The 24,332-nt window shown below is 44.4% G+C and overlaps 2 protein-coding genes and 1 long non-coding RNA gene across 6 annotated transcripts in view; 2 read left to right on the plus strand and 1 right to left on the minus strand.

The window, feature by feature from the left end:
• Positions 1-1,864: 1,864 nt before the first annotated feature.
• LOC133247862 (uncharacterized) lies at positions 1,865-18,029 on the minus strand. Of its 2 annotated transcripts, none has more exons than XR_009736537.1 (3): positions 17,945-18,029; positions 17,173-17,582; positions 1,865-3,478 (listed from the first exon to the last, which is right to left on the minus strand). It is a non-coding gene; the product is annotated as an uncharacterized LOC133247862 (long non-coding RNA). The 2 variants fall into 2 exon arrangements; XR_009736538.1 differs by having other exon boundaries at positions 17,920-18,009.
• Positions 5,434-6,693, plus strand: LOC133247860 (voltage-dependent anion-selective channel protein 2-like). The gene has a single exon (XM_061417215.1). The coding sequence runs from the start codon at positions 5,449-5,451 to the stop codon at positions 6,463-6,465; it is 1,017 nt and encodes a 338-aa protein (XP_061273199.1). The 5' UTR covers positions 5,434-5,448; the 3' UTR covers positions 6,466-6,693.
• Positions 18,030-18,650: 621 nt separating the features above from the next.
• Positions 18,651-24,332, plus strand: part of ABTB3 (ankyrin repeat and BTB domain containing 3) — a 328,126-nt gene continuing 322,444 nt past the window's right edge. For all 3 annotated transcript variants that reach the window (XM_061417216.1, XM_061417217.1, XM_061417218.1), the window contains exon 1: positions 18,651-19,797. In XM_061417216.1, the coding sequence (XP_061273200.1) occupies positions 18,651-19,797 (1,147 nt within the window). The remainder of the gene's footprint in view (positions 19,798-24,332) is intronic.

The following is a 24,332-nucleotide window of genomic DNA, read 5'->3' on the forward strand; positions in this document are numbered from 1 at the left end:
AAGATAGGATAATACTTATCCTCTTGAGAGGATGGGAGAGTTACCAATATTAAAAGAACTGACAGTCTTAACTATGAGAAAATTAAAACTTTATGTTAAACTAATAAATAAATAACTACAAAGGGGCAAAAGAGCAAGCCATGGAAAACTACCTGCAGTGTATATGACAGAGAAAAATTTAGTATTTTTACTCTATAAGTAGTTCCTAAAAGTCATTAGGAAAAAGACAAACATCTTAGGATGCCCCATTCCCCCCTCCAAAAAAAGGAAATGATATAAACAGGGAATTCTTGTGAGCAAAAGTATAAAAGAAAAATAAGTGAAGAAAATCAACTTCTAGGGTGATTAAGTAAATGTTAGATCTATATTGAAAGGTAATAGCATAAAGTCAGTAATGGCACAGTCTCTGGATTCAGGCTGGCTGGGTTGCTGCCTCACTTTTCTCATCTATAAAATGAAGGTAATAGGGTTATTGTAAGTGGGAGGCAAGTTCATATCATACAGTTGGAATAGTGCCTGGCACATCAGGAGTGGTACATAAATGCTAGTTGCTGTTACTTCTCTTATTAAATTGATAAATAATAAAAATGATAATAGCCAGTGGTGTCAAAGGACTGGAGACAGGCACTCTTGTACACTGCTAGGGGTATAAATTTGGCACAGTCTTCTTAGAGGGCAATTTAGCCTCATGCATTAAGGAATTAGAATGCTACATTGCCTTGGGCCAAAGTCCATAGTAGGAATTTTCCCCAAGGAAATAAGAAGTCAAATATATAAATAAAACAACTATAAAGACTTTTTTTCAGAGCTCTGTATAATTGTGCAATACTGAAAAGAACCTAAACGTCCAACAGTACATTCATTGAACACATTATTGGACATCCATTTAGTAGAATTCTATGTAGTCATCAAATGACATAAAGAACCACTAAAAGGGCATTTGGGAACAATTGAAATATGACTTAGATAATGTTATTGTGTCAGTGCTGTTTCTTGAGTGTGATAAAGTTCCTACAGTGCTTTGTAGGAAAATGTAGAATACATGCCAAAGTGAACTGATGTTTACAACTTACTTTCAAATGGTTCCAGAAAAAAGAACATAACACCACACACACACATCATATATATTTATAAATATCTCACAGAGAGAGAAAGCAATGGTGAATCTGGGTGAAGGGTAAATAGAATGGTTATTTTTATCTATTAACCTTTCTGTCTGTATGAAATTTTTCAAAATGAAAAGCTGGGAAAATGTAAAAAAATATATATAAGGATAGGAAAATGATTTATTTTAAGGAAAAAAGTAGTTTACAAATCAGTATATACAATATGATCTCAATTTTTTTTGTTAAAAGATTATTAGTTGGTATTTATGAGTTTGGGTAAACTCTGGGAGTTGGTGATGGACAGGAAGGCTTGGCGTGCTGAGGTTCATGAGGTCACAAAGAGTCGGACACGACTGAACTGAACTGAACTGACTGACTGGAGCCTCCTCACATGTCAGGCTGTGTTAAATGTGCATTGCCTTATGTTGCTAAAACCCTATGAAATTCTGAGGCATTATGATTTTGCTTACACAAAAAAATAATAGAAATTCAGAGATGAAAAGGGGCTTCCAATGTGGCTTAATGGGTAAAGAATCTTCCTGTAAAGCAGGAGACTTGGGTTCCACCCCTGAGTCAGGAAGATCCCCTGGAGGAGGGAATGGCTACCCACTCCAATATCCTTGCCTGTAGAATGCCATGGACAGAGGGGCCTGGCAGGCTATAGTCCATAGGGTCACAAAGAGTCGGACACGACTGAAGCCACTGAGCATGCCACACACACACACACACAGATGAAAAACTTACTAAAAGCCAGCCACTTATACTCAAACATGGGTCTTTATGACTGCAAGTCCACACTTCTTTTTTATTGAATGAAAGATTCTTTAAATTCTTTAGTGCTTTACCATTTTCAAAAGATCCATGCACATGATTTCATATAACTCCATAATAACCCTTTTATTTTCCCTACCCCTATCTTTGCCCTCCCCTGTTCCCTCTGCCCATTGGTAATCGCTAGCTTGTTCTATATCTGTGAGTCTACTTCTTTTTTGTTTTATTCACTAGAGTATTTTTCAGATTTCACATACCCTGCAGTATATGTCTTTGTCTAGCTTATTTCACTCAAGTCTACACTCTCAACTACTGTTGCAGAGAGAGAAGAGGCTGCTATAGCTGCTGACAGTGATGTTGAGATTAGCTAATAATTATTGATAAGGGCTGTAATGGAGTTACATAGTCAACTCTTTAAAGAAGCAAAAGCAAAGAAAGAGGCTTGTTTTATAGGGCAGGAAGATAGGAAGAATGTTCTTACTAAGGTGGTGCCATTTGAGATGGGCTTTGAAGGATCCATAGGAGTACAGTAGGGGCTGGTGGAGCATTCACTACAGAGGGAAGAGCGTGAGTAAAGACAGTGTATTTAAGAAACCATAACTCGTTCTCTGGGAGTGAGGGGGGAGGTAATCAAGGAAGATGGCAGCTAATAAGACTGGACAGAGAGCAGCGCTCCTTCTTTCTGATGCTGATGGGAGCTGCTTCTGAAAAATGACCCAGGCAACAGAGTTTTCTGCATGAGAAACTGAGACTGTCACTGGGCAGACAAAGTGAGGGACTTTTGGGAGCAGTTTCAACAGGAGGCGATGAACAATTTTACCAGAGTAAGAATAGTGGGAAGCAAGAAGGGACAGAATCAAAGCTTCCGCCTCTAAAAGTCTGCAGTATTACTTAGGGACATACCATAGTAAATACACATCTTGAAATATCACCTTATCTTCCTGAGCTGGTCCTTGGCTTGTTTGTGCTTATACCCACCTATTTTGTATTGTAAGAACTACCTTCCCCAAATTCCCTTACCTTCCAGCTTCTTGATGGGTTTGGCCAATGGGATGCACTGGCAGAAGATGGAGGCAGGAGGAGGGGCAAGTCCAGGGTTTTTCTGCCCCTCTCTGTCTGCTATGGGTGGTGTTCCTGGCAGCAGCTATGTCTCATTCATGAGCCCAGATCCTGCTGGGCTGCCCCTCCCAACATGGAGCTACCTCTCCTGCTCGGCCTCCATTGTGGCTCTAGATCTTGCCACATGGCTTGGCTTCAGGTCTCTGATATCATCATCTTCTCTCTGTCCCTCCATCCTGGACATAGCACAGGCTTCTTGCTACTGCTACTTCCTCCCTTGTCTCCTTTCTGTTCCATTCAGTGCCTTAGCTCTCCCATCCCCTCTGGAACTTGCATTAGATTCCTTCAGATTGAAACTCCTACAGTATTTTTGTTTCCTGGCTAGACTCCCCACTTAAAGCAGAATTTCCTAATGGACAGGCACTGTATCTGTCCATTTTTAGAATTCCACAAGGAGGAAGATAGAATTACTCAGAAAATACTTGATTGATTCCGGGCCTTGGATCCCACTAGTAATCCTCATTGGCTCACTGATGTGGGATCTGAAAAGAGAAGACACAGAAGAAAGGGGAATGAATTTTAATTCCTTCTTCTACATGCTTAGCTTGAATTATAGTATAATTTCCACCCATTCATTCATTCAATCAACAAACATGTATTGAGTGCCTAGCAAGTGCTGGGGATATAGCAGTGATCCTTTCCTTGGGGAGTTTACATTTTAGTAGAGGACTTTGATGATGCTAGAAAAGACCCTGATGCTGTGAAAGATTGAGGGCAGGAAGAGAATGGGGTGATAGAAGGTGAGATGGCTGGATGGCATCACCAACTCAATGGTCATGAGTTTGAGCAAACTCCAGGAGATGGTGAAGGACAGGGGAGCCTGGCATGCTGCAGTCCATGGGGTTGCAAAGAGTTGGACAAGACTTAAGAACTGAACAGCAACAATTAATGCACCAACAAGCCACTGAGGAGAAGGGGCTGGCTCATTTTTTTTCACTTCATTTTTTTCACAGAGTCACTGCCTGGTGATACCCTATCAGATAATCTGGTGAGGAGATGGAGACTTACAGGTGGAAAATAACAATAATGGTAGTATCATTTGAGGGGCAGATTCTGTGCTAAGACATCTATCCAACCAATCCAACAAGCATTTCTTGGGTACACTATGTGCTGGGTGATATGGTTTACAGAGCCAGCAAGACAAATAGGTCCACACACTCTTGGATCATATCGTCTAATTGGGATGAAAGACATTAAGCAAATTAAAATTAGGGTACATGCTCTGACAGAGACGTATATGTGGTATGAGAGCTGATAATAGGGGAACTTGACCTAGCCTAGGGGTACTGGTGGTCCCCTGAGTCTTCTCCAAGGAAGTCAAGTTTTGGCTAAGCCTTGAAAGTCCAGGGGGTTGGGTGGTAGAAAGTGTTCTGGAGAAGTTTTCATCTGTTATCTCATTTAAGCCGCACATCAGAGGGTCCAGAAACTCAAGCAACTGTTTTCTGTTCTCTACTGCTCTCTCAGTGCTTGTCACCAACATCCTCAGCTTTTAACTGACCAGACTGCTTGCAAATAATGAACTTGGAGAGAACAGCTCCTCCAGAGTCTATCAATCAAATAAATTGTCCTCCTATGGAATAACACTCCCAGAGGAGCAGAAGCTACATTCATGGTAGCCATTATGATTGTTTACAAATATTCCAGTTCCCTTTCTGAGTACATGTGAGATTATGCTTTGAAGTTCTTTTAAGTTAGATACAGTTGTATGAATGGCATTAGCCAGTGAAATATGAGTGTATAACTTCCAGGTGAAAACTTTAAAAGTCAGAGTGTTGTTCTTTTGTTCTCACTGCTTTTCCTGCCTCATAAATTTTGAAAGCATGTGCAGTGATGGTGCTTCCAAGAGCCTGGGCCCCTAAGTGAACACTACAAGTAGTGTAGTTAACCTATCAACCCATGTTGCACATTGGACCTAAACAAGAAAGAAAGCATTGCTGTTTTAGGCTGTTGAAATTTGGGAATTGTTTGTTACTGAAGCATTATCTAGCATAACCTGACTGATACAAGATTGTTTGTGTATTTTCTTTTCCTCTTCTCAGTGATGAGTAACCAGTTGCTCTAAACTAGATAAGCCAAACACATTACATACCTGAAAATTTGACATAAGCATTATTTCCCAGTTTTGCAGCTAGACGTCAAGAACAATCACAGATAGGGCTGCAACTGGGCTTTGTTCACAGGACAGACTAACTATAATATGCAAACTTTACCCCACTCACCCAACAATGTCACCCGGCTCCTAAGGAAGAACAGAGAGAGGTTTATGGAGCTGGGAAAAGGGAAGACTTTTGGCTTGGGAATGCCATTTACAGCTCTTTATAAAATCTGTGGGTTCTGATGGGGATAGGGCAAGTTGTTTCTGCATGATTGTGGCCCTTCTTTCCTTTTCATAGTTAATCTTATAGGCCTACTAATTTTTTTATTTCAGGGAGGCAAGGCATATTGGACAACTATGGTCTTAAAATGTTTCAGAATTGAGCCCGACGCCGAGCGAGCTGAACGGCCTCAGCTGCTAGCGGAGCGGCAGCGGCACCTTCCCTTCCCCCCTAGAGACCACCAGATCACCTCTCCCCACGGCCTCGCCATGGCGACCTATGGACAGAACTGCACGCGGCCAATGTGTATTCCTCCATCATATGCTGACCTTGGCAAAGCTGCCAGAGATATATTCAACAAAGGATTTGGTTTTGGGTTGGTGAAACTGGATGTGAAAACAAAGTCGTGCAGCGGCGTGGAATTCTCAACATCTGGTTCATCTAATACAGACACTGGTAAAGTTACTGGGACCTTGGAGACCAAATATAAATGGTGTGAGTATGGTCTGACTTTCACAGAAAAGTGGAACACTGATAACACTCTGGGAACAGAAATCGCTATTGAAGACCAGATTTGCCAAGGTTTGAAACTGACATTTGATACCACCTTTCCACCAAACACAGGAAAGAAAAGTGGTAAAATCAAGTCTTCTTACAAGAGGGAATGTATAAACCTTGGTTGTGATGTTGACTTTGATTTTGCTGGACCTGCAATCCATGGTTCGGCTGTCTTCGGTTATGAGGGCTGGCTTGCTGGGTACCAGATGACCTTTGACAGTGCCAAATCAAAGCTGACAAGGAATAACTTTACAGTGGGCTACAGGACTGGGGACTTCCAGCTACACACTAATGTCAATGATGGTACAGAATTTGGAGGATCAATTTATCAGAAAGTATGTGAAGATCTTGACACTTCAGTAAACCTTGCTTGGACATCAGGAACCAACTGCACTCGCTTTGGAATTGCAGCTAAATATCAACTGGATCCCACTGCTTCCATTTCTGCAAAAGTCAACAACTCTAGTTTAATTGGAGTGGGCTATACTCAGACTCTGAGGCCTGGTGTGAAGCTTACACTGTCTGCCCTGGTAGACAGGAAGAGCATTAATGCTGGAGGCCACAAACTTGGGCTTGCCCTGGAATTGGAGGCTTAATTCAGCTGAAAGAAACCTCTGGAAATGGGTATCAGAAGATTTGGCCTTAATATATTTCCAGTGTGACCAGCAGGCTTCCCCCACCCCACCCCCCGAAGGTGATCAAAACAAAGGATGATCTAAACAAGAGCTGTATTTTAAATATTTAGACAGTTACTTGTTAGCTGGTTTCTAGTTCAATTGGTTGTCTATCTAGTTACCAATACTGCAGTCATGCAGTCACCTATACATTATTTAAATGTATTTAACTGTTAAATGCGCTACCCACCAATTCCCAAAACAATGAATTTCACCTTTTTCTCAAGCGCACATGGAACCTTCTCCAGGATAGATCACATCCTGGGCCATAAACCTAGCCTTGGTAAATTCAAAAAAATAGAAATCATTCCAAGCATTTTTTCTGACCACAATGCAGTAAGATTAGATCTCAATTACAGGAGAAAAACTATTAAAAATTCCAACATATGGAGGCTGAACAACACCCTGCTGAATAACCAACAAATCACAGAAGAAATCAAAAAAGAAATCAAAATTTGCATAGAAACGAATGAAAATGAAAACACAACAACCCAAAACCTGTGGGACACGGTAAAAGCAGTCCTAAGGGGAAAGTTCATAGCAATACAGGCACACCTCAAGAAACAAGAAAAAAGTCAAATAAATAACCTAACTCTACACCTAAAGCAACTGGAAAAGGAAGAAATGAAGAACCCCAGGGTTAGTAGAAGGAAAGAAATCTTAAAAATTAGAGCAGAAATAAATGCAAAAGAAACAAAAGAGACCATAGCAAAAATCAACAAAACCAAAAGCTGGTTCTTTGAAAGGATAAATAAAATTGACAAACCATTAGCCAGACTCATCGAGAAACAAAGGGAGAAAAATCAAATCAACAAAATTAGAAACGAAAATGGAGAGATCACAACAGACAACACAGAAATACAAAGGATCATAAGAGACTACTGTCAACAATTATATGCCAATAAAATGGACAACGTGGAAGAAATGGACAAATTCTTAGAAAAGTACAACCTTCCAAAACTGGACCAGGAAGAAATAGAAAATCTTAACAGACCCATCACAAGCACGGAAATTGAAACTGTAATAAAAAATCTTCCAGCAAACAAAAGCCCCGGTCCAGACGGCTTCACAGCTGAATTCTACCAAAAATTTAGAGAAGAGCTAACACCTATTCTGCTCAAACTCTTCCAGAAAATTGCAGAGGAAGGTAAACTTCCAAACTCATTCTATGAGGCCACCATCACCCTAATACCAAAACCTAACAAAGATCCCACAAAAAAAGAAAACTACAGGCCAATATCACTGATGAACATAGATGCAAAAATCCTTAACAAAATTCTAGCAATCAGAATCCAACAACACATTAAAAAGATCATACACCATGACCAAGTGGGCTTTATCCCAGGGATGCAAGGATTCTTCAATATCCGCAAATCAATCAATGTAATACACCACATTAACAAATTGAAAAATAAAAACCATATGATTATCTCAATAGATGCAGAGAAAGCCTTTGACAAAATTCAACATCCATTTATGATAAAAACTCTCCAGAAAGCAGGAATAGAAGGAACATACCTCAACATAATAAAAGCTATATATGACAAACCCACAGCAAACATTATCCTCAATGGGGAAAAATTGAAAGCATTTCCTCTAAAGTCAGGAACAAGACAAGGGTGCCCACTTTCACCATTACTATTCAACATAGTTTTGGCCACAGCAATCAGAGCAGAAAAAGAAATAAAAGGAATCCAAATTGGAAAAGAAGAAGTAAAACTCTCACTATTTGCAGATGACATGATCCTCTACATAGAAAATCCTAAAGATTCCACCAGAAAATTACTAGAAATAATCAATGACTATAGTAAAGTTGCAGGATATAAAATCAACACACAGAAATCCCTTGCATTCCTATACACTAATAATGAGAAAACAGAAAGAGAAATTAAGGAAACAATTCCATTCACCATTGCAATGGAAAGAATAAATACTTAGGAATATATCTACCTAAAGAAACTAAAGACCTATATATAGAAAACTATAAAACACTGGTGAAAGAAATCAAAGAGGACACTAATAGATGGAGAAATATACCATGTTCATGGATTGGAAGAATCAATATAGTGAAAATGAGTATACTACTAGCCAAAGCAATTTATAGATTCAACGCAATCCCTATCAAGCTACCAACAGTATTCTTCACAGAGCTAGAACAAATAATTTCACAATTTGTATGGAAATACAAAAAACCTCGAATAGCCAAAGCGATCTTGAGAAAGAAGAATGGAACTGGAGGAATCAACCTACCTGACTTCAGGCTCTACTACAAAGCCACAGTTATCAAGACAGTATGGTACTGGCACAAAGACAGAAATATTGATCAATGAATAAAATAGAAAGCCCAGAGATAAATCCATGCACATATGGACACCTTATCTTTGACAAAGGAGGCAAGAATATACAATGGATTAAAGACAATCTCTTTAACAAGTGGTGCTGGGAAATCTGGTCAACCACTTGTAAAAGAATGAAACTAGACCACTTTCTAACACCATACACAAAAATAAACTCAAAATGGATTAAAGATCTAAACGTAAGACCAGAAACTATAAAACTCCTAGAGGAGAACATAGGCAAAACACTCTCCGACATACATCACAGCAGGATCCTCTATGACCCACCTCCCAGAATATTGGAAATAAAAGCAAAAATAAACAAATGGGACCTAATTAACCTTAAAAGCTTCTGCACATCAAAGGAAACTATTAGCAAGGTGAAAAGACAGCCTTCAGAATGGGAGAAAATAATAGCAAATGAAACAACCGACAAACAACTAATCTCAAAAATATACAAGCCACTCCTACAGCTCAACTCCAGAAAAATAAACGACCCAATCAAAAAATGGGCCAAAGAGCTAAACAGACATTTCTCCAAAGAAGACATACAGATGGCTAACAAACACATGAAAAGATGCTCAACATCACTCATTATCAGAGAAATGCAAATCAAAACCACTATGAGGTACCATTTCACACCAGTCAGAATGGCTGCGATCCAAAAGTCTACAAATAATAAATGCTGGAGAGGGTGTGGAGAAAAGGGAACCCTCTTACACTGTTGGTGGGAATGCAAACTAGTACAGCCACTATGGAGAACAGTGTGGAGATTCCTTAAAAAACTGGAAATAGAACTGCCTTATGATCCAGCAATCCCACTGCTGGGCATACACACTGAGGAAACCAGAAGGGAAAGAGACACGTGTACCCCAATGCTCATCGCAGCACTGTTTATAATAGCCAGGACATGGAAGCAACCTAGATGTCCATCAGCAGATGAATGGATAAGAAAGCTGTGGTACATATACACAATGGAGTATTACTCAGCCATTAAAAAGAATACATTTGAATCAGTTCTAATGAGGTGGATGAAACTGGAGCCTATTATACAGAGTGAAGTAAGTCAGAAGGAAAAACATAAATACAGTATACTAACGCATATATATGGAATTTAGAAAGATGGTAACAATAACCCGGTGTACGAGACAGCAAAAGAGACACTGATGTATAGAACAGTCTTATGGACTCTGTGGGAGAGGGAGAGGGTGGGAAGATTTGGGAGAATGGCATTGAAACATGTAAAATATCATGTAAGAAACGAGTTGCCAGTCCAGGTTCGATGCACGATACTGGATGCTTGGGGCTAGTGCACTGGGACGACCCAGAGGGATGGTATAGGGAGGGAGGAGGGAGGAGGGTTCAGGATGGGGAACACATGTATACCTGTGGTGGATTCATTTTGATATTTGGCAAAACTAATACAATTATGTAAAGTTTAAAAATAAAATAAAATTAGGAGTTAAAAAAAAATGTTTCAGAATTAAGTCCAAACTCCTCAAAATGCCCTCTGGGCCTTTATGCTGGTGGGTGCCTCCCTCCTCCACCTCATCTTACAAATTCCTTCCTCTACTTCTCAGCTAGGCAGCGATGACCTTCTGCCAGTTCCTCCAAACAACTCAGTTTTCTTTTGATCCCGTACCCTTGTATGTGGTGTTTCTGCTTTGGGGGGATATTTCCCCTATTTGGTAAGTTCCTACTCATCCTCGAAGTCTGACCATCCAAGTCTCTTCTTCCAGAAAGCCATCTCTGACCACCCACCTTGGGCTAGGGTCCCCTTCTTCAGGTCTCCCCTGGCACACACAGTCCTGTGGCACTGATTCAGAAAGTGGACTTTGGAGTTGAAATGTCTGGGTTAAAATTCTGTGTCCACATTTTACAGCCCTTCAACTTTGGGTAAATTGCTCAGCTTCTTTGCACCTCAGTTTTCTCATCAATAAAGTGGGGATGCTGACAGGGTAGGTGCATGTAAAATGCTTAAAACAGTTGTCTGGCACAAAGTACATTCTCAGAAAGTGTTAGGGTTTGTAATGATTATCATATTAATGTACAATTCTGACAACTAAAGGTGGAATCTTTAGATCAGTGAACCCCAGATATAGTATATCAATTGAATATGAATAATGTTTATCCACATGCATGCAGCTCTACCCATTTGTCAAAGGCTGCATGACCCTAAGACATGAAGAATCAATGCTGAGAGGGCCATGATTGCCCTGGGATCTGCTCTCAGAGCTGCCTCATATTAACAGGTGCATCTACAGCTCTTGCTGAAAAGTTACTTCTTTAAAGTTCTTTGCATTGTGTGACCTATTCCCACTTGACAAATGAGCAAGCCATTATGTTGACTGTGATTCTTTCTTTCAGGAGAAAGTTCAGAAGAAGTAGGCATATATGTCCGTTTCTGATGTGGAGCTTCTCTTGTGGCTCAGCTGCAAGGAATCCACCTGCAATGTGGGAGACCTGGGTTTGATCCCTGGGTTGAGAAGGTCCTCTGGAGAAGGGAAAGGCTACCCACTCCAGTATTCTGGCCTGGAGAATGCCATGGACTGTATAGTCCATGGGGTCGCAAAGAGTCAGACACGACTGAGCGACTTTCACTTCACACTGATGTGGAGCAGATTGAAGTTGGGGTGGACTCATCAATAGTCTTCTACCTAATGACAGAGTCTTCCACTCACAAAGACACACACAGCAAAGGGATCATTGCTGAGCTTTACACACATTCACTATGTACCCAAGAAATAGCTGATGTTTGCCAGGGGCTCTCTCAGAAATAGTGCAGTGAAACATACACAGTCTGTTAATTCATGTGTGTAATTCTTGAACTTCCCTATCTGGAAACTCGCTGCACTTGCAGCTCTTATTAATGTCTCTGTTTCCACTAGAAGCTCAACAAGGGTAGTACTCGGAAGGAAAGCTGAGTCCCTATTGCCCCCAGTGACAAGCACTGTGCCTGACCCATAATAGAAGTAACCAACACTAGTTGAGCATTTACAGTGTGGGCCAGACAGTGTTCTAATGACCTCATTTAGTCCTCACAGTCAACCTATCGAGGTATTGTTATTATCCCCAATTAAAGACAAAGAATAGAGGCCTGGTGAGGCACAGAGAGGCTAAACAACTTGTTCAAGATTACATGGGTAGAAAGCAATGAAGCCAGGCTTCCAAACCAAATGGCCTTGTTTGTTCCTACCCAGTAGATGCATAGAAAGCATGTGATAAAGCTCTCAACACGTGTGACCCCAGCTGAACGAGGCTGGTTCACATTATGGTTGTTGGGTTGGTTGCTATGCTTGCTGCTTGGTTTCCAGAATGCTGAAGAATGAAAGATTATATTAATACTTTGATTGACAGCTAGGCTTCAGAATAACGGGCAGAAAATTATTTAATTTTCTTTGGAAAACAGCTTTCTGGCTTTGGTAAAATGATACCTGTTTATTGTAAACACTTCAGAAGTATAAACAGAAACTTTTTTAAAAATCAAAAAACAAAAGAAGAAGGAAACACCAGGAATGGAACTAGAATCAATAAAACTCCTTTTAAAAAATCTTCAAAAATCCAGTAAACTAGTTATAGCTATTATTTCCAACTCTTCAGGCAAGTTTACATATTTATATACATATTTAGCTCTATATAAAACATTTTACATAAATGGGATCATATTAAATATGCAATTCTAAGACCTATTTTCAAAAATTTCTTCACTCCCCAATATGCTATGGAAAGAAAGATCATCATTATTCTTCAAGACCTCTAAATATTTCCCTATCTGAATTAATATAATTATTTCATCAGGCCCTATTGAAAGACATTTAGGTTGTTTCCCCAAGTCCTCTGTTAAAACAGCATTACAAAGAACATCCTGTATATTTTTGAAAAATTCACAAGAATCACCTTAGATAATATCAGAAGATAGGATTTCTGAGAAACCACAGGGAGTACACATTGACATTTTGATACATATCGACAGACTGCCCTCCCAAAATATCGCCCCAGTTTAGGTCCCATCACGACACCCATTCATCACGACTGACTTTATAAATCTTTGCTAATCTGATAGGCAAAATAACCCCAGTAATTTAATTTGTTTTTTTTTTTTTTTAAGATATTGATTTATTTGGCTGTGCTGGGCGGGTCTTAGTTACAGCATGTGGGATCTTTTTTAGTTGCAACATGTCAATCCTTAAGAGGAATCTAGATCCCTGAACAGGGAATCAACATGCACCCCCTGTATTGGGAGCATGGAATCTTAGCCACTGGACCACCAGGGAAGTCCCTAAAAAATCTTTAATGTATGTTCATTGCTGATCTGCCTTTCTCCAAGGATAACATAGATATCAATAACACTTCTAGCTTTGACGAAGAGTTATTTATGTACAAAGAGGTTCATCCCCGCATTACTTATCCCAGTTAGAAAACAGAAAAACAACCAAATGGGGGAATCAACCCACCAGTTAAGGTATAAACATATGTCGGAATATTTTGTAGTTACACAAAAAAGAATATTTTGGATGAATATTTACTAGCATGGGGAAATGATTATAATATCAAGCTGGTGGAAATTTCTTAAGGAAAAATCAAAATGCAAAATTACAGAACAATTCCAACTCTGTCAAAATACATCTGTTAAAAGCAAAAGATGAGGAAAAAATAGATATGAAGGAAACACAAGTCATTAGTGTTGATTTCTGTGAGATGGAATTTGGGAAGATTTGAACTTTCTTTAGACTTTTTTTTGCAGATGCTGACTTTTCTGATAGTATGGGACTAATACTGAACATTTGGTTGCTGTGTTTATTTTTCTCAGTGCTTAGGGTGGTGTGCCCTCAGTACTTAACATTATCATTAATGATCTATTCCAGTAAACTAAATAGACATATGCTTTGGTTTATCCCTAATCACAAGGAACATGCTCATTAGTACTGAACCATGTTGGGGGCAAAATCCCAGCTTTCAAGGAGTGTGTCTTCTGGAAGGTGAGAGGAGGCATATGAGTATCTACAGTGTAACAGGCAGCAGTAGGTTCACTAAGATATGGCTAAGCCTCCTAGACAAGGTGATATTTCAGCCCAGCCTTGAAGCCTCATTTGGATTTTATATGTAACATTTGTCATTTTTTTTACTCTATAAGTAATGTGTTTATTGCAGAAAAGTAGGGAAATGAAGAAGATAATAACATTGTACATAGGGTAATTATCACATGTGAAACACTGTGTTAAATCCTATGTATGGAGAAATCTCATTTAACCCCTAGTTGCCCCAAAAGATGGGTGTGATTATTTGTGCATTCCACAGGCAAGGAAAGACAGAATAAAATAAATTGATGAGTCAATTCAGGGTACCTGATTGGAAAATTGGCATAGGCATTAATGGAACCCAAGTTGACCTGGTGCCATAGGAAAAAAATAAATAAATGTGAAGCCTATTGTTTCCATCTCTTTTCTTCCCTGTGCATGAGCTCTTCTTGGGTTCTTGCTGCCTACATTCTGAGTGGTCATCACTCAAGCAGTATCTGCACATAGGTGGAAACACTTCCCTGGTGGCTCAGATGGTAAAGCGCCTGCCTACAATGCGGAAGACCTGGGTTCGATCCCTGGGTCAGGAAGATCTCCTGGAGAAGGAAATGGCAACCCACTCCAGTACTCTTGCCTGGAAAATTCCATGGACGGAGGAGCCTTGTAGGCTACAGTCCATGGGGTCGCAAAGAGTCGGACACGACTGAGCAACTTCAATGTCAATGTCATGTCAAAGGCATACAAGTGGATGAGCTCACCAGGGAAACATGCAGAGGAGAAGAGAAAGGGCTCTGAGAACCAGTCCCAAACAACAGAGATGGATGCATCTTGCTAAATCAGGGCTGCATAGACAGGAGGCAGCGTCAGGAAAAACTTTGCTGTGGTAGTACTCTTGGAGCTGAATCTTAGAGGATGAGGCTTGCCAGATTCAGAAGAGGAAGACAAGTGTCCTTGAGCAGAGTGAGCAAAAGAAAGAACCTCTGCAAAGACTTATCAGATGCAAGGGACAACATGTTAAGTTGGAAAATCAGCAAGTGATTTCAGTATGGTTAGAATAAAGGTGTGTGTGTATGTGTATGTGTGTCTTTGTGTCTGTATGTTCATGTGTGTGCAGATATCTGTGTGGGTGTGTGAGTGCATCATGTGTCTATGTGACTGAATATGTTTTCAGGAGGCTAGGGTGATGACAGAGAGCCTAGAGGACAAAGCAGTTTTCAGATCATTGAAGACTGTGTATCCTTGTAGTCAATGGTATGTGAAAAAATACATATAGGGAAAGTTTTATTATGAGGAATTGGTTCATGTAATAGTGCAGAATGAGAAGTCTCATGATCTGACATTTGCAAGCTTGGAGGCCCAGGGAAGCTGCTGGTATAATTTAGTCCAAGTCCAAAGACCTGAGAACCAGGGGAGCAGGTAATGTAAATCCCAGCCTAAGGGCTGAAGGAGATGAAATGTCCCAGCTCAGGGAGGTGGAGGTTGGGGAGTAATGAATTCTTCCTTTCTCTACCTTTTGTTTTACTCAGTCCCTTTGCAGGCTGGATGATGCTCAGCCACAATGGTTGAAGGACAGGGAAGCCTAGCATGCTGCAGTCCATGGGATCGCAAAGAGTTGGACACGACTGAGTGACTGAACAACAACCACCCCAGTGGAGAGAGTAGTTTACTGAGTCCATCAATTCAAATGCTAATCCCACCTGGAAACATTCTCGAAGAAATACCCAGAACAGTGTTTAATCTGGGCACCTGTGGCTCACTCAAGCTGACACATAAAATTAACTATCACAATCTCTTTTAAAAGGTTTGGAATATTATGGGAAAAGTCTGAGAACAGAATGAGATTGGCTGAAGGCCAGCTAGCCAATATAAACTTTATTTATCTGCAAGGCAAATGAGAGCCTTTGAATTTACTACAAGACAGAAGATGAGATGAGATAAGATGAGATCTTATAAGATAAGATGAGAACTGGGATTTTGGAAGATTCTTGGACTTGATGGTTTGGTGAAGAAGAGGCAGGAGAGAAGGAGACCAGTTGGTAGAATATTGTAATAGTCAACAGAAAGAGATGATGGGCATAGATATTAGGATGGTAGCTACAGGGTAATGGTCATTTATTAGGGTGAAGGGTCATTTATTAGGGTGAAGGGATGAGTAATGGTAGATTTGGGCTGACAGAGATGAGAGACATCAGACAATCGACTGGGTTATCTGGGAAAATCCATAATTGAACCAGCAATTCAAAAGCATGTCCTTCCTTCACCAATGTACAACAAATATTGCCTCCTCTGTGTCAAGCCTGTGCGTGGGGAATCTGTAGTTCAGTGTGGAATCTAACCAGTAACCAGACTGCAGCAACCTAGTGTTACAAGGGCCCAGAAATCAACAGCCTCAGAAGTGGCGGAGGCGTTGAAACACCCAAGACAGTACCGAGTGTTAAAAAGACACCAGGCCCCAAATGGAATCCCAGATGGCACTAGTGGTAAAAACAAACAAACAAAACCCCACCTTCCAATGCATGTAGACATAAGAGACACAGGTTCAATTCCTGGGTTGGGAAGATCCCCTGGAGGAGGGCACAGCAACCCATTCCAGTATTCTTGCCTAGAGTATCTCATGGACAAAGGGCCTGGTGGGCTACTGTCCATAGTGTGCAAAGAGTCAGATACAACTGAAGCGACTTAGCGCATGCTAAGCTCCACCTGGCTCTTCCAGAAATGGAATCTTAAACTAGTCAATCAGGAATCACTTGAGAGCAATAGTTAAGTAATCTACCTTCTAGACCCCCTGCCATCCCCGAAAGGAAAGCAACCTAGCAATAACCAACCTTCTCTTTTGCCTGGTGTAACTTCCTTGTTCCCTCTCCATTCTGTCTATGTAAGTCTTTCATTTCCTACAGCTCCTCCAAGCTCCTTTCCATCTGCTACATGCAAAACTGCCAGATTTGCAAATGGTTGAATAAAGCCAATAAGAGCTTTAAAATTTACTTGAATTTTGTTTTGTAACATGAAGGATCTGGGCTACCTTCCCTAGAAGGGCATTTTTAAGCTAGAAACTCAGAGCAAGCCAGAGCAGGAGAGTCCCCTACCCTCTGGCAGAGACAGTGGGACTGGTGATCCCCAGGTGAATAAGATTTGGTTTCTGCCCTGGTGGATGGGGACAATTAACAGGACAATGCTATTGGACATAAATGCAATTAAGACATGCATATAGATCACTCTTTAGTTAAAAAAAAAAAAGAAAAAACAACTCTTGAGCTGTCTGGAACTATACCCACCAGAATGTCAAAGTGAGACTTCCCAGGTGGCTCAGTGGTAAAGAATTTGCCTGCCAACCAGGAGATGCAGGTTTTGTCCTTGGGTTAGGAAGATCCTCTGGAGAAGGGAATGGCAACCCACTCCGGTATTCTTGCCTGGAAAATCCGGTGAACAGAGGAGCCTGGGGGGCTACAGTTCATGGGGTCGAAAAGAGTGCGACAGGGCTTAGCGACTAAACCACAGCAAGCCCTCCATCCAGTCCACCCCCAGGCACTTGAAGGATGGACTCAGGGTCCTCCTGGGTACTAAAGGAATGTAGTTCACGAGCCCTGGTGTCTGTCGGCTAATGTCCAGAGACAGCCTTCCAGCCTTGTCCATTCCTTATCCCTCTGCTTGTCTGGTTTCTTATCTCCACTCTGGCAAACTGGGTCTGAAAGAGGGTAGCATTAATTGTTTTGGGGACCCGAAGGTGGAGGAGGCAGGAGAGGAAGAAAAAACATACTTTGTGTGTACTAGAGAAAGAAAAAGGAAAGTGAAATCCGAAACCCAAGCGCATAAAGCGACCCCAAGCAGACACATTGTGAACCGCTGGGGGGAGCACAACTCGGTGGGTGGGTGGGTCACCTGTCCAACCTACCCAACCTACGCTTCTCCAGGTCTGGTATCAAAGCCGAAGCCTGAAGGGCAGGGACAGCAGGGATAATCATCCTGCTTTTCTAATAATCATCCGCGTTTCTAAGCTCCCACTGCCCCCCACACACACCCACCTCTAGTTCTCAGGCCCCAGCTCACCACTTCCTGCAGCCTCGGTCCCAGGTCGGGGGCGTGCTTGAGGGGCGGGGCTGCGTGGAGCCGAGGAATATATATATATTTATTTAAAGGTAATTAGCATCCTCCAATCCCATTGGCTCTCCGCCGGCCCTGCTTTACATACGCCCGCCCCGCTGGCTGCCCAGGGCTTGCGGGGTTCGGCAGGGTTTGCAGCCGCCGCGGTCGCTGCTGCTCTTCCTTGCCGGGCGGGCGAACACGGAGTGAACCCCGGCCCGGGAACCGGGAACCGGGGAGCCGAGAGCCAAGAGCCAGCTGCCGGCGGAGCTGCTGCCGCGGCGGCATCTGAGTAAATTTCCGTCCTACGAACACCGAGGCCGGCGTCCAGCGGCTTCTGCGCCCAGCCCGGCCCAGTAGGGAGAGGATCAGACACTTTTATTTTATTTTGGAAGAAAGGGGCGAGTCCGGCGTGAGCCTCTACCCCGGCCTGGCTCGCTCCTTAGCGCGCCCCAGATCCGGCCTGGGCTCTGGAAGATGACTCCCTGGTGTGCCCTGTGGATTCCAGCGGCGACGGCTCGGGGAGGCATCCGAAAGTAGTCACACTTGGTAGCAGCGGCTGGTGGAAAAGTGAGCCGAGGCGGCGCTGACTCGGCTCTTCCCGCGCCCCGGCGCCCGCTGCTCCTCGCTGCTCCTTCCCCTTGGCTTCCCGGCGGCATGAAGTGGCGCAGCGATGGCCAGGAGAGGTAAGAAGCCGGTGGTGCGGACGCTGGAGGATCTAACGCTGGACTCGGGTTATGGTGGCGCGGCGGACTCAGTGCGCTCCTCCAACTTGTCCCTGTGCTGTTCCGACTCGCACCCGGCGTCCCCGTATGGCGGGAGCTGCTGGCCGCCTCTAACTGACTCCATGCACAGCCGGCACAACAGCTTTGACACTGTCAACACTGCCCTGGTGGAAGACTCCGAGGGGCTGGACTGTGCCGGCCAGCACTGCTCGCGGCTGCTGCCGGACCTCGACGAGGTCCCCTGGACCCTCCAGGAGCTGGAGGCGTTGCTCCTGCGCTCACGGGATCCCCGGGCAGGCCCGGTGGCCCCCGGCGGCCTGCCTAAAGACGCACTGGCCAAGCTGTCGACGCTGGTGAGCCGGGCGCTGGTACGCATCGCCAAGGAGGCACAGCGCCTGAGCCTGCGCTTCGCCAAGTGCACCAAGTATGAGATCCAGAGCGCCATGGAGATCGTGCTGTCCTGGGGCCTGGCGGCGCACTGCACGGCGGCCGCGCTGGCCGCGCTGTCCCTCTACAACATGAGCAGTGCCGGTGGCGACCGCCTGGGCCGCGGCAAATCGGCGCGCTGCGGCCTCACCTTCTCTGTGGGCCGCGTGTACCGCTGGATGGTGGACAGCCGCGTGGCGCTGCGCATCCACGAGCACGCAGCCATCTACCTGACGGCCTGCATGGAGAGCCTATTCCGGGACATCTACGCGCGGGTCGTGGCCTCCGGGCTGCCCAGGAGCTGCAGCGGCCTGGGCCCGGGCTCCAGCTCCGGCCCAGGCCAAGGCTCGGGCCCCGGAGCAGCCCCCGCGGCGGATAAGGAGCGGGAGGTCCCCGGAGGGGGAGCGGCGAGCGGCGGCGCCTGCAGCGCAGCCAGCAGCGCCAGCGGAGGCAGCAGCTGTTGCGCCCCGCCGACCGTCGCTGCTGCTGCCGCCGCCGCCGCAGCCCCACCGGCAGCCGCCGCCAACCACCACCACCACCACCACCACGCGCTCCACGAGGCGCCCAAGTTCACCGTGGAGACGCTGGAGTACACGGTCAACAACGACTCCGAGATCTGGGGGCTGCTGCAGCCCTACCAGCACCTCATCTGCGGGAAGAACGCCAGCGGTAAGTGGTCGCGCGGGTGCCGCCCCCTCCCATCCAACGCGTCCAACTCTCTCCTAAGTTGGCCCTTCGGTCCCCTCCCGCGTCCTTTCGGCCGCCCGCTGCTCTTAAACCTCTGAGGGGACCGCCGATCTGAAGACGGCCAGAAACCCCACCTAGTGCCTCCTGCTTTCGGGATGCGCTGCGCGTACTTTACGCGGTTGGTAGCGTCCCAAGCTAGAGAGCTTGCGGTTCCGCCCGCGATTCCGGGTGGAGTGGCGGCTGCCTCCTGCAGGCAGAACACAGCGCCACTTTGGGGGGCGATCATTTGCGCCTAGTATACATTTCTGCCAGAGCCCTGTGGGGTTTTTGTTTTTTGTTTTTGACCTTAAAGATGACAAATACGCGGGCGAAGGAGTTTGGCTCCCTGGGACTCCGGAGGAGACGCTTTTCTCCCTCAGCCGCCCGATTCCGCTTGCTTCCCGGCGCCCTCGGGACGCCGTCGGTGAGCTGGTGAAGGAGACGCCCCGTAGCTGTAAAGGCAGACTGAGAGCTCACTCGGCCTAGAAACAGTCGGGGAAAGGTGTACGTGGTGAGAGGGTGGAACGGGCAATTTTTCTGGGGCAGTTTTTGAGGCCAGAGCTCACAGCTGGTGGGCGCTGCGCAATGGACAACCCCCCTGATGGAGACCTCCCAGCTTTTGCCGCTGTTGGCTGTCTGGGAGCTGCGGCTGTCACCACTTGGCTTAAGGGATCCCGTCAGGATGGGAGTGGGGCGGAGTTCCGGGGAGACTGCCGGTTTAAGAGGTGGTTTCCAGTAGGTTCTGTCATTTCTCTCCGCACCCCCTATTTTGAAGGCCGGAGCTGGGTGGGTTTGAACCTGCAGTTCTGGTGGCGGAGGGGGTGGGGCCGGGGCGTTTGTTTTTGAGAGCTCGAGCTGGCGGTCCTGCCTGTCTGCGAAAGCCGGAGCTAGACACTTCAAAGCTTCAATTTTCCACAGGAAATGGTAGAAGTGTAACTGGAGACTCCAAAAGCGAAATAAAACTTTGTTACATATTCGGCGGTTTGGCTGGAGGCTGCTTGGTTGGAGCTGAAATGCAGTCTTTCTGGGCAGATTTCATTCATGTTGCTGCCTGTCGTTTTCCCCGGGCCTAAGCAGAGATGCAGCGGGCGCGGCCCGGCCTCTGGGGGTGCCAAGTGTGTGCATGGGAGTGTGTGCATATTTGTGAGAGTCTGTGTGCGCGCGTCCGCGCGTGTTTCTGTGGGTGTGCTCAGAAGCAAGCAGCTCCAGCAGAAGCCCTTTGGAAACAGAATCTCCAATTGTCAGTCCCCTCACCTGGCTTTGGTCATCGTTGGGGGAGGGGAAGGAAGAAGCAAAAAGTGTGTGTGTGTGTGTGCGCGCGCGCGCTTGTGGGTGGTGGGGCCAAGTTGGCAACTCCCCCCTGATGCTCATCAAGACTCCTCCCGCATCTTCGCCAAAGCCCCCCCCTCTCTGCTGCCTGTTGGAGAGCGAAACCTCTAAAGGGAGGGTACCTGTAAGGCTTCCCATGCAGGTCCACCCGTACCTGTGAAATCCTGATGAGATGGAAACACCTGGGAGAAGGCATTGGTCTTTGTGTGCGTTTCTTCTGGCGGAGAATAAGGATTCACCTGTAAAACCCAGGAGCTTTGGACTGGATAATTTCTGTTTGAAACCCTGCCCCCACAAAAAGTACAGAGAGACTTAATTTTCCTCCCACCGGCGTGAGCCCACCGCCCCTGTTCTTACCTCCCCGCCCCCCAACCCTTACCTGCTGTTCCTACTGGAATCTCCTCCCACTCCCGTTTCCTTTGGGAAGAAAAGGATTCCCCTTTCGATTCCAGTTTGGCTTCCCTGGTGGTTCAGACGTAAAGAATCTGCCTGCAGCGCAGGAGACCCGGGTTGGATCCCTGGGTAGGGAAGATCCCCTGGAGAAGGGAATGGCTACCCATTCCAATATTCTTGCCTGGAGAATTCCATGGACAGAGGAGCCTGCCGGGCTTCAGTGGACTACAGTCCATGGATCACAAAGAGTGGGACAGGACTGAGCCATTTGCACTTTCACTTCACTTGGGAATCTGGGTGCCCTGCTTCACCTCTGAGTTGGCCATTCTCTTGAAGTTGTGACTGTGGGTCATAACTCACTTTGCTTCTCTGGGCCTCAGTCTCCTCTTCTATATAATGAAGGCCTGGATCTGTAATACACTCCCAAGTCCTCTTGTAGCTCTGTCTGTCTGTTTTAGCAGCCTCTATATTTTTTCAAGTTGGTTTTACTTTTATGATCTTTAGCATCTTTTAAAGGCAGTTTTTGTGTTTATCCTTTTTGGAGTAAGTATAATTTGAGGAAGGAGGAGACCACAGAGCTGGTTTGGGGCAGGGTGAGTGTGTGGTGGTTGGGGTTTGCTGCCATTGCAGCATTTCCACAGCACAGAGCTTAACTCGTAGGTCTCAGGGCCCCTTCCACCATCTTGTAGTATGAGATATACTGTAATTTCATTGTGATGGCTCCATCTCTTTTCCTTGGGCTTGTTAAAAATGGAAGGAAGCAGTAAGAAATGAGCAATTAATTTTTTAGGTATCTGAAACATACATTAAACATCAAATCTGTTTCTTCAACTATTTTGCATGACATTCTTTCTGATTTGCAAGTCGTATTAAGGAGCCCAGGCCGTACATAATCTTTCTCCCCCTTTAACTCAGTAGCATCATTTATTCATTCCTGAATTCATTTGTTCATCAATATTTATTGAGCAGTTACTAATCTAGGCACTGAGCAAGCAGCGGTACAAGCTAATAACAGCTAACGTGCATTCAATACCACTCTGTATATTGACTCATTTACCTCTCAGCATTCGCTTGGAAAGGTACTGCTGTTATCCCCACTAGACAGAGGAGGAAATTGAGGCACAGGAAACATAAATGTCTTGCTCTTTACTGACAGATGAATTCCCTGCCTTCAGGCCATCCTTGCTGCCCTTAATTAACTACGCAGTTGAACTGAGGCCCTTCTTAGCCTGACAATCTTTCTATCTTAAGTTATACACCTTTTGTTCCTATCAAACTGTACAGGGCAGAACTGGATTTAAGCTCCTGGTACACAGCTTCTTAGATGCCTGTTGAGTTGAGCAAGCTATTGTATAATATTGTACAGTGATATCCAGAAACTAACTGTGGAATTCTGAATTCCTTGAATCATCTTTTCAAGTCTTTCTACCTTGGTTGCCCCTTCTTACTGCCATCTCTGTACCTGTCCCCCTTTCTAATTTTCTGCACCTATGACCCGAAGAATCAGGAAATGGATCACATGGGACTTGACTCAGAAAATAAAAGATAATTGGCTGTCAGTGAGGGCTTGCTGGCTCTCAAGAATCACACGTGTGAGCTTAGGGTGTGAACTCTGTGGTGACTGTTTTACTCTTCAAAGCTGGTTTTTTTCTTTCATTGACTCTCAGCTGTTTAGAGTATGTGGGGAAATAGATAAGACAACTCAGTGAGGGTTGCATTTCAGTAAGGGGTTTAAAATTTGGCTTGATTGATTTTGCTAAAGCTCAATAAAGAACAGACAGAAGTGCTTCACCACACCATTGTCTGTGCAGTCATTTACCTTAAACCCCATCAGAGCTGGCCAGTTCTCACTCATCCCTGAAGACTTGGTTCAAAAACTGTCTTTCTGGAATCTCTGTGAGGCCTTCCTTGATGCAACCCTTTTTCCCTCCCCAAAACCTAGGCCTTCCACAGCCCATTCCCCATCCTGTGGGAATCTTGACCCTGACTTTGCTCTAAGTGACTCCCCATTGCACTGTGGCACTAACAGTTGAGACTGTATCTTTATCATCTTTGTATCTTTCTCCATATCACTCAGCACAGCACCTAACACTCAGTAAATTCTGGGTACTATTTGTTGAATGATCATAATTAGCCCATTACACCTTTGAGATATAAAATTTACCCATCAATTCAGTTCAGTTCAGTTGCTCAGTCGTGTCCGACTCTATGTGACCCCATGAATTACAGCACACCAGGCCTCCCTGTCCATCACCAACTCCCGGAGTTCACTCGTAAAAGCCTGTGAAATCAGGTATCCTGGATTTGAATTTCAAGGCTTACATTTTTCTAGCTGTGTGTTCTTATGTATCATACCTAATCACTCTGAGCCCAATTTCCTCAGCTGTAAAGTAGAGGCAATAATTATGAGGATTAAATGAAATTATTTGTATAAATATTACAGTCTGGTGCATGACATATTTTAGGGGCCAAAATGATGATGGTAGTCATATAATTCAGGCAGAATGGTATCTGTTATCTTTGTCTTATCCACGTGTTCAATGTGGATGGAACCACCAGGGTGCAGAATTTTATGTGAATCTTCCTTCCTGATATTCAAAGCATCAAATAAGACAGTGCGCCCACCTCAGAGATTAACCTCATGCGCATAGCCTCATTGCGAAGGTCACAAATAGATGGCTTGATCAAAGGAAAGTAGCTCATTTTACTGACTGTATTTCTTTAAAAAAAAAAGGGGGGGGGCATCATTAGTGAAG

The sequence above is a fragment of the Bos javanicus genome, chromosome 5 (genome assembly GCF_032452875.1).
Source record: "Bos javanicus breed banteng chromosome 5, ARS-OSU_banteng_1.0, whole genome shotgun sequence".
In the NCBI taxonomy this organism is placed as follows: domain Eukaryota; kingdom Metazoa; phylum Chordata; class Mammalia; order Artiodactyla; family Bovidae; genus Bos; species Bos javanicus.

Excerpts from the sequence above, each read along its gene's own strand:
- LOC133247860 (XM_061417215.1), top strand. The coding sequence starts at position 5,449 with ATGGTCTTAAAATGTTTCAGAATTGAGCCCGACGCCGAGCGAGCTGAA.